General features: G+C 37.6%; 1 protein-coding gene across 1 annotated transcript; it reads right to left on the bottom strand.

Moving 5' to 3' along the window:
- Positions 1 to 8,822: 8,822 nt before the first annotated feature.
- Positions 8,823 to 9,738, bottom strand: LOC138913916 (uncharacterized). The gene is made up of 2 exons (XM_070219148.1): positions 8,937 to 9,738; positions 8,823 to 8,881 (listed from the first exon to the last, which is right to left on the bottom strand). The coding sequence occupies exons 1-2, from the start codon at positions 9,627 to 9,629 to the stop codon at positions 8,873 to 8,875; spliced, it is 702 nt and encodes a 233-aa protein (XP_070075249.1). The 5' UTR covers positions 9,630 to 9,738; the 3' UTR covers positions 8,823 to 8,872.
- Between the last annotated feature and the right edge of the window lie 1,270 nt (positions 9,739 to 11,008).

Raw genomic sequence — 11,008 nt, 5'->3', positions numbered from 1 at the left:
GAAATTAATGGCCCCGTTACAGCTCGTGTATTGTTTTTTAAAGGGTTTTCATTTTTTGTCTGTTTTTTTACCCCCTGCAAAGTGGTTGGAAAATTGTGGGTGGGATGCATTCCTGCGGCTTCCATTTGAAAATGGCTTTTCTTTGGGACAGCCTGCTTTTCACTCGGCCCAAAATCATTTCATAGATTTGGCTTCCTCGATTTGTCAAAGAAAAAGAGGTTAAAAATCGTAGTTTTTAGGATTTATTTTATATTTTTTTTTATTTAAACATAATTTAAAATTATCAAAATTTTTTTTGAAAAATATAAATTTATTTATGTGCCATAAAATGGTGTTCAAGTATTTTTCGGGCAAACCAATGACCAGAAAAATGTGTCTCCACAAAGGAAAAAAAGCTGTCGGACGCAAAAGTAAGGCCAAAATGGCGATAGCGCCAAAAAGGAAGGGACAGCGACCGACCATATGCAAAAAAGGCAAGGACCAAAAAACAGGGGACAAAATAACAAAAAAAAAGAAATACAACCGAAAACAGAAATTTAAAATAATAACAACCCAAAGGAAAACAACATTTGCAGATGCGGTGATGTTGGTGGGTTGGAAAATTCCTCATCGCCGGAATAAAAAGGGGGAAAGGACGGAAAAGGCCGGACAGGACAGCACAGGACACAGGACACACGCACACAAACGCCAACCGAGCGACAAGCAAACAAACAAACGAATGAACAGATATCCCAGCCCCAATACCATAACATTGCCAACATACAAGGCCATAAACTCACCCACACACACACATACAGGACTTCACAGGACTATAGATCCTGGCGGGCGATACATATTCGGTTGCCCATCCTTGGACCTTCGGGGGTTGCCAGTTGGAACTGCGAAATGGGAGTTTGAAACTGGGAGCTGCCCAACTCGCCGTCGCGCAGGACGATGCAGGACCTTTTATATTTACATGTCTTAAAATTTTAAAAAGGACTCGCTGGGTGGGGTCGCTCGCCGACTGGCAAAGGACCTTGGCATCTGCTTTGCATATGAACACTGGGGAAAAAATTATCTTCAATTATCAAAAAAAAAAAACAAAAACAAAAGAAATAAATAAGAAATAAAATATATTTCAAATAAAAAACATAGTTTTTTTTGGGAAACGACTCTGAAAATTTATTTTTTTTAGAATGGAGAGAAGTATTTTATTATATACAAATTGGTCAAAGTTTCGAGGGATTTTATAATTTTATTTATCTTTATATTTAACAAATAAAAAAAACTCCATTAAGTTTGACCATTGGATGTGCCATAAATCGTTGGTGTCGTATAGTTTGATAAAAGGTCTAAAAGGTGAACATTTTCACCAAAACTTTCATAAGATCGTTTAAGAAAGGAGCAAGGACCTCCTGCTAATTTTGTTGTACTCATGAAAATTTTCTCTCCCGATCTGTATTTAAATTTATTTTCTTGCTATTAACGGTACAATTTTGGCAACAGTTTTGATAGAGATTTAAGGATCCCATTAATAAGTATAATGACTTAATTTTTCTCCCGGTGTATGCGTGTGGGTTGCCTTTTTCGGGTGTAGTTTTGACAACCAAATTGTTGCTGTTTGTTGTTGTTGCCGGGGGGCCATTGTGTATGCATGTGTTTTGTGGTCCTTTTGGGCGACGCGGTCCAAGGAGAGTCCCTGGGTTGCGTGGTCCCCGGTTTCAGGTCCTTGGTCCTTTCCCGACTCTCGGTTCCGTTTCATTAGTCGGACTCTCGTTTCGTTTCGTTTCGTCCTACCTTTTCACACACCCAACCACCCACACACACACACATGCCCGCGGATCCTTGGATCCTTGGACCCTACATATACAGCCGAATGCCGAATTGGATTTATACGTGTATAATAAAAGTACTTGACGGGAGGGCCAAAACACTAAATGACTATAAAAAGCACTTTGAAGAGGGTCAAATGGAGATAAATTTGTATGTGTGCGGCGCTTCTGTGTGTGTGTGCAAAGGACATGCGACTGCGGAAAGGATATTTGCTTGTATCTAATGTGTTTTTATTCTTGAGCTCGTTTTCGTCTTACATTTTTACGATTCGGCCGGTCACTTCGAACGTTTGGACGAGGGATAGACGACCCTTACACACATCTAAACACATACACATATATAGAGAGAGGGTTGCTCTGTCACTTCTGGTGGGCGGTTGGGGTTCGTGTAACTTGGAACATGGGGTATTTTATGGCCACTGTTAAGGCTTTTTGCGGCAACAAGCATTTTTCGAACCCCCTTCTACGCCTTTTGATGTCCCCTTCCCCATCTATCATTCACTTATTTGAATAGTCCCTGCCCCACGTCCATTTCGAATTTTTGGGTCTATTCTGAGGGGATTCCAGGCCATTGAATGTCCTAACGGGGTAGCCGGGATATTGGGCTCATTTTGTGATTAACTGAAATTCGATATACGCATTTCTTTTGCCCAACAAGCATATGTAGCGAAAGTGAATTGATATTATAGAGGAGAAGAGGATTGTCCTGATTTGTTTGCATTATAAATGTAATTCAGCTTAAAAATCAACTATGCTAGGAATTATTAAAACTAAGAATAAATTTATAGAAAACCTTTTAAAGGTTTCACAAAATAACAAGAGTGATATTAAAAAAAATATATTTTTTAGTTAGAAGAGATTATCTTGTACCATTTAAATTAATAAAATGTTAATCATATTTTTACATTTTTATTTGTCATTTGATTTGCTTGCAATTTTAAATGTAACTCAGTTTAAAAATAAATTATGTTGGGAATAAAAATTAAAACAAACCTTCAAGGGTAGAAAAATATTTAAAATATTAAAAAAAATTTCTTCGATTATTTTATCTTGTTCCATTTAAACTTTAAAAAAGTAAATCACATTATAAGATTTCAAGTAAATATTCCTAGATACATATAGATAATATTCTTGAACTTCCTAAGCTCGCTTATTGATTACCCTTAAATATAATTGAATATTTGAGGAGTCGGTGTCCAAACATCAAGCAACACTTTGGAAAATCCCGGCGGGACCATTTCCTGACATCCCTAAACTGACCCAGCTTTTATCCAAAAGAATCCATAGGCCAAATCAACTGTTTTCCAGTCGAGTCCACTTGGCTAAAAGGGATTTTCACCCCCCTAAAAAAAAGGTGCAAATTTCTTTCGAATTTCTTCGAAATGTAACTCGATACTTTTTGTTTTTTTTGGGCCTTTTGCATCGATTTCTAATTGCGATCTGTCAATTACTCGCAGAGTTATGGCCCCGAAAAAGTTGTGGGCCCGAACTCCCGGCGGGAATTCGCGGACGTCAAGTGGCAGTAGAATAGCCCATCTGGCAAATGGCAAATGGGCAGCCGGCGAATGTGCAATTTTTATGCTTTTTTATGGCTTATAAAAAAGCAATAACAACACTGGAAACCCGACACCACCTTCTCGCAGGACCTCAAGTCCTTTTGCACCCCGCAAAGCACTTCCTCCGGCAGGCGAAAGTTTACCATTCTTCGGACGGACAAATATGATTAATTTCAGCGCTGATTTCGCTGTCAGTTGTCTTTGGTTTTGGTTTTTCCGCGGGAAATGCGATCAATCATTTGAATTTTCATTTCCCATTTTCCCAGTGGCTCTAATGAAAAGCCTAATTGGGGTCCCGGTCCTTTGACCACTGGTCAAGGCTGGCGAAGTGTGTCGGGGTCCTGCATCTCAAGGACCTCAAAGAACCCTCAAGAAGAAGTTCCCGTGGCGGAACCCGTTTCATCGCCTTTTATAAAAGGGAAAGGGGTTGCTCACTGCTGACTGCTGGTCATCTTGGCCCTTGGATAGGATCCTGCAGGGTCGAGATCTCTGCCTCTCTGGTCATCTTGATTAGCAGCGGCACAGAGTTCAAATTGATCAAGGCGTTGATGGGTTAAGAAAACAAAGGTTTCCCAGGGGTTAATTGCATCTTGTAAAAATCCTCGAAAGATTATGGCAATTTCAGGAAAAGTTTTAAATGGTTATCGTAACTGGTAAATAATTCAAACTTTACAGAAAAAAATGGCAGAGTAAAATTGATTTCGAAGTTTAAAATGGTATTAATTACTAAAGCAGTTTTATTTTCGTTTTTGAAATTAATAAAAACTTATTAAATCTTTGGATTTTCTACGTTTTTTTATCAATGTTGTAATAGTGATAAATATTCCAAAAATACACTTTTGTTATTTCATATAAATATTAAATAATTTAACAGAATATACATTTTTATTTGTATAATTTGTTTTACTAATTGCCAAACTTTAGAATTTTTGTTAAGTAAAAAAGGGAAAATATTATAAAAAATTTAAATGTAAAAGCTGTTTAACTTGATAATTTGATAATTTTTAAATACTTTTCTTTTATCGAACCTTGAGGTAACTGGGATTTCTAAACCAGTTGGTATTTGACAAAATGATCCTCCATTAATTGTTAGCAGCCGATGCAGCTGCCTAGTCCTTCGAGGGAATGCGAACAACTGATGATGGAACCTAGAGTCTCGAGTTCCGAATTCCACGCACGATTCCTTTTCGACAGTCGCGTCCCGAAAATTGTTCCCTATGCCTAATATAGAGGTCACGCGGAAGTTAACTCCCCGATCTGATCAGAATTTCCGACGGCCAATCGTTCCGTGCTTCCCTAAAACTTAGGGGTTGCTAACGATCTTTAGCTTAGATCATCCCCTAGTTTTATAAACTCAGGGACTCGCAGCCAGGTGAGCAAGGGAGATGACTATACTAGCCGTAGGGGTGGGAGAGGGATAGCGAATCTATTGAAGCTGATGTAACTTATAGATCTGAAATCTGTTATCTGAAATATAGACAGGAGAAAAGCGAGCTTGTTGGTTGAGCTATTTACATAATCGGATTAAGTTTCAGCAAGTTTTTTTCGTTTCTTTCCAAACAAAAGCCACTGAATCACAATCTCAAATTTACATTTTGAATGGTTACAACTTTCTCTTTGTCGATTGCATCAAAGGGTTAAGTATTTGTTACCTTATAATTGTAGACAGCCGATTTGTGTGCTTCTTGTTTGATGGTCGCAGCAAAAGTGATCTTTATTAAGCAGAACTCTGCACGCTTAGCCTATTTCACAAGGGTTGGGTACATAGTGTGTGTGAGTGAGACAAGTATAGTGTTACTTGGAGTAACAGGGATGTATATATGTACAAATAGTGTGACCTAACTTAAAGTAAGTGTATGTATGTATAAACAGCTGCTTAGGAATATATATGTATGTATGTGTATGTGTGTGTAACTTATTGCTACAATTCGGCCATCCTGACCGGAGAGCTCCTGATCTCTTAACTATTTACATTTTGTATCCATGGCCGCATATTTGCTACTGCCCAAACTCCCTTATAAGGAAGCCTAGATTGTTGGAACCCTTCAACATCCTCCAAGACATATCTATCGTTACGCAAAACTTTAGTCACTCTATAAGGGCCTTTAAATTTCGGTATTAATTTTTTAGATACGCCTACATGACAGTCGAAATTTTTTATCATAACTAAATCATCTTTCTCATACTCATTAGGGTTTTTTCTTTTAAGATCTGTACGTAATTTATTATATTCTTGTAACTTTTCAATACTCTTACTGGCTTTCTCTCTTATTATTTCTAAATTTCTACTTTCGCTATCTTTATTTAACTCATCTAATTTCTCTTTTAAGCTATCTATAACTTTTCCCTTCTGAGATACTCCGAACAAAACTTGACTTGGATGTTGATTGATTGACCTTTGCATCGTATTATTAAGTGCGTGTTCCACTGTTTCTAAAACTGTATCCCAAAACAATCCTTTGTCTGGTTCGGTCAACTTAGCGATCATGGGACCTATGCTTCTATTCACCCTTTCGACTTGCCCATTTGCCTGCGGGGATCCGGTTGCTATCTTTATGTGTTTCACATCGTTTTCCTCTAAAAAGTCATGAAATTCTTTGGACGTGAAGCATGTCCCTCGGTCTGAAATCACACATCTTGGCCTACTATATGACCTGAAATAATTCTTTAATGCTACTATTGCTTCTCTTGACTTTGTGGTTTTTGCCGGATAAAGTCTTACGAACTTTGTGAATGCGTCTATAATTACTAAAACATGTTTGTTAGCTCTACTCTTATCTACCGGACCATAGTGGTCTATGTGTATAACATCAAAGGGAATGCTTACTTTGGGGATATTATGTAGAAAACCTTCATCTTTTCCAGACTTATCAGAATAGGCGATACATTTTAAACAATTATTAATGTGTTGCTTGCATTTTTCACGAACTTTGGGGAACCAGTAACTTTTTGAAATAACTTCTACCATTTTATCTATTCCTACGTGTCCTAACTGATCATGATAACTAAACATAACATGACTCTCCATTTCGTTTGGCACATAAAATAAAAGAGAATCCCTATCCTTTTTCCTGTAAACTATTCCATTGCGCATTTCATAATCCTTAAGTTCTGTCTGTTGAAGTTGCTCTACTATACTTTTTATTTTTTCATCTCTACTTTGACAAATAACTAAGTTTTCCTCAAACGAATTAGAATCAATCGTTAGTATGTGTGTGTTTCTACTAAGTGCATCGACATGTTGCATACGCTTACCGGCTCTATGTTCTAAAGTATAGTCATAATCTTGAAGAAAAAGCGCCCATCGAGCTATTCTTGGGCATAGTTCCTTTTTATTTAACGCGAGAGTAAAAGCACTACAATCTGTAACTATTTTGAATTCTATTCCCTGAAGATATATCCTAAAACGTTGTAACGCGTAAACTACTGCGAGCGTTTCTAGTTCGAAGCTATGGTATTTCGCCTCCACATCTGTCGTGCGTTTTGAAAAATAGAATACTGGGTGAAACTTATTATCTTTCTTTTTCTGCATTAAAATTGAGCCAAAACCTAGGGAGCTAGCATCACAGTGTAGCTCTGTCGGATCTGTTGGGTTATACAACGCCAAAATAGGGGATTCTAAAAGATTTACTTTTAACATCTCAAAACACTCTAACTCTTTTGCACCAAATTCGAACTTTCTATCCTTTCTCACAAGATCATATAACGGCTTAGCTTTTGTTGAGAAGTCTTTAACGAATCGTCTGAAATAGGAGCACAATCCAAGGAAACTTTGAACTTCATGCGTTTTTGTCGGAATAGGAAAATCTTTAACAGCTTGCATGCCTTTTGAATCTGGTTTAATACCCTCTCCTGATATTATGTATCCTAAATATTTTATTTCACTTTGGAGAAACTCGCACTTGTCTAACCTAAGCTCTAACTTGTTATCTACCAATCGCTTAAATACCTCCGTTAATATTTCTATGTGACTCTTACCATCTTTCGTTGCTATCAAAATATCGTCCATATAAATAAGTACCTTGTCGTCTCTAACTAAATCAGCAAAAATTTTATTCACGAACCTTTGAAAAACTGCAGGGGCGTTTCGTAAGCCAAACGGCATTCTAAGCCATTCATATTGACCCATAGGTGTTGTAAAAGCAGTATATTTAATTGAATCTTCGTGCATGTGCACGTGGAAGAACCCATTTTTAAGATCTAACTTGGTAAAAATAATTTTTTCGGAAAGTTTATCAATAAGGTCGTCTATAAGGGGGGTGGGGTAATTATCTTTCAACATGTTCTTATTTAATGTTCTGTAATCTACGCACATTCTTAACTCTCCAGACTTTTTCTTAACTAGGACTATTGGTGACGCATACTCGGACTCGCTTACTCGAATAATACCGTTTTGAATGTAATCATCTAACAAATTCTGGACTTGACTTTTCTCTGCGTATGATAAACGCCTTGGAGGGTAATTGAACGGTTTAGTATTGTCAAAATTCAGTTTCATTTCCCATTTAACTACAGGTATCTCCGGTCGTTTTGGTTTCGTATAAAACTTATCAAATATGTCTATCAATTTGTTCTTTAAATTAAATTCACACGTATCGCTTATGTTTAACTGATTGCTATCGGTTGGATCAGGATATTCAATTGACATTATTTCTGACTCAAAATTATCGCTGGGCTGACATTTTGCACTCGGACTTAACTCTATCGTTTTGCAAGAATTACCTAATTTTCGTTTGCTTTCATTACATTGCTCTTTATCTTGGAACTTCAAATTATCTTGACTACACATTTTTACCAATTTAATACTATCTGTATTCCCATCCGTTTTAATTCTATCGTTATTGTAATCGTGATCATCTCTATTTATAAACCGAACCTTTTTAATAAATTTAACTGCGCGATCGTTCCTAACTTCCTTGTCATAACCACTAATATCAATACTCTCATTTAAACAATCATTTTCTATACCGCTATTAATAACACAATCGTTTGTAGTCCAACCAATATTCGAGCGATCATTTTCAATACCACTATCACCGAGGCAGTCATTTTTAAGACTACTATCGTTAGAACTATCATTTTCACAACCACTATCATTTGAGCAATCTTTTTCAATATATCGATCATTTAAACACCTATCATTTTCACAATCTCTATCATTTGAGCAATCTTTTTCAATATATCGATCATTTAAACACCTATCATTTTCACAATCATTTGGACAATCATTTTCCCTAACAATCTTAAAGTTACAAATATTCATAAAATCTCTTCCTAAAACAGTACTATATGCCATCGATTTGTTTGCCACAATTAATAAATCAAAATTAAATTTCACTTTATTCATAATAATAAAACAGGATACTTTTCCATATATATCTAAAGGGCTGTGATTTAAGCCAACGTAATTCGTATTATTGTTTTCACTAAACTTAATGCTGTTGCTTCTCAGAAAATTTTCAACGCAGGATAACTTTGTAAAACTAATTGGGCTCCCAGAATCGATTAGGCATTCTAAAGACAAACATTGATTAGGTTCTGAATTAAAGAAAATTTTAAACGGTCTCACATATTCGTTGTTGGTTATGTTTTTCTTCTCGGTGCAATGGGATACAAGGTGCTCCAGACTTCCGCATCCGTAGCAAGCTCCGTATGCGCGTTTAGGTTTGCGGCAGTCGGCCGCGAAGTGTCCAATGGAGTTACAGTTGAAGCATCTTATAGCGGGTCCGGGTTGGTTTCCGGGTGAAACTTTGGGGCGTCCAGATGCGAAGGATGGTTTTCGCAAAGAAACTTTGGCGAACGCTTGCAACAGCTGTGCAGACGAATTGAAGCAATGCATGTGTGCCTGTTGTCGTAGAAGGGTATCCGGTATTCCTTCGATAATACTGTCGATTAGCTCCTCGTCGTCAATCCGGATGTGCGCAGCCAAAAGTGTTTTGTTGTTGAAATAAGTGGCGAAGTCTTCAGAGTATTGCCACTTTCGCTCCTGAAACTTACGGCGGGACATTATCTTGCTCTCCTTTGAGTGAAAGGCTTCTGCGAGTTGTGTTAAGAGTTCCGGTACTGGTAGGGCGAGCAGATTCTCAGAAGAGTGCAACCAAATTTGTGCGCGATCTTTCAACTTTGACATGACCAGCATGCGAGTCACGTCATCACTCAGATTGTACATTTTGATAATTGCATTAAGTTGTGCGATCCAAGTACTAACTGGTACCTTGTTGTTGGCAGCACCGTCAAAAACTGGAAGCATTTCCTTGACCATGGTCAGCAAAGAATTGTTGTTAGAAAATGCTGTGTTTGATCTGGCAACTTCTGCAACAATATTTCCCGAATCCGATGGGGCAACATTGTTTGGATTTGGTGTGGCAACGCTGTTTTGTAGTTCTGGCAAATTGCTTGCCGAAGATGTGGTCACTCTAATAGATGGCTGACGGCGCGAAACTTCCAACTTGAGCAACTCATTTTCCAATTGGATCATTTCCAAGTGACGCTTCAGAGATTCCAATTCCAGCGAAACTTCTGGAACGTTCATGATATTTGAGACATCGGCGTTGTTGTGGGCATCCAGCGATGAGGTGCCGGCGCCATCTTGTTCTGCTACGTTGTCGGTAGATGTGTTTGGCCTTTCCTCGGATCCAACTTCAGCATCGGATAAATCCTTGGGATCCGGTACTGGGCAAACTCCACGGGCTTCGGGGGGCACGCCATTTAAACGAGCAGCGAGAGTTGCCTTGTTTCCACTTTTTGGCAGCCCAAGCTTTTCTAGCCAGCCCCGAAGTTCTGCTGCTGAATACTCGTCTGCACCGATGATTTCCATGATTTTATTCACTAATTAACAAGTTTCACTAGTGTACTTTTAACTTTTGCTTTGGTTTTTATTGTAGGCAGAGTTTGATATGCGAAAAAAAAAATTTTCGCAGTGATCCCACTTCTGAAATTGTAGACAGCCGATTTGTGTGCTTCTTGTTTGATGGTCGCAGCAAAAGTGATCTTTATTAAGCAGAACTCTGCACGCTTAGCCTATTTCACAAGGGTTGGGTACATAGTGTGTGTGAGTGAGACAAGTATAGTGTTACTTGGAGTAACAGGGATGTATATATGTACAAATAGTGTGACCTAACTTAAAGTAAGTGTATGTATGTATAAACAGCTGCTTAGGAATATATATGTATGTATGTGTATGTGTGTGTAACTTATTGCTACATAATTGTATGCAGAAATTACAGAGAAAATTATTTAGAGGTTTATATATCACATTCCTAAAATACAAATGCATAATGGTTGTAATAATTGGATTTAATAAAAATTAATATAATAGAAAAATAAGCCTTTAATTGTAATTAATTCATTAAATATTATGATTTGCCTTTTTTTTAGGTTTGTAGTCTATATATTTATATATTTTATTAGCTAAGTTAAGTTTCTGTGGTTGTTAGTGATTCCTGATTATCAAAATTCCATAGCCTACTTTTCAGGAACCAAGAATGCGGCGGACTCAAGTGAAAGTAGTTTCGAAACTTGAAGTCCCTGGATCCCAAAACCCAAGATATTTAAATATCCTTCCAGAGGAGCTTCGCGGGGCATCAAAGTGATGTAAGGTGGGTGGTTCAGATGAAATGGGTTGATGGGTTGTCCGTGGGA

Source organism: Drosophila takahashii, chromosome X, assembly GCF_030179915.1.
Source record: "Drosophila takahashii strain IR98-3 E-12201 chromosome X, DtakHiC1v2, whole genome shotgun sequence".
Taxonomy (NCBI): domain Eukaryota; kingdom Metazoa; phylum Arthropoda; class Insecta; order Diptera; family Drosophilidae; genus Drosophila; species Drosophila takahashii.
This window is presented reverse-complemented; position numbering and strand designations above follow the sequence as displayed.

Coding starts and splice junctions, on each gene's coding strand:
- LOC138913916 (XM_070219148.1), bottom strand. CDS start 9,629: ATGGTCAAGGAAATGCTTCCAGTTTTTGACGGTGCTGCCAACAACAAG.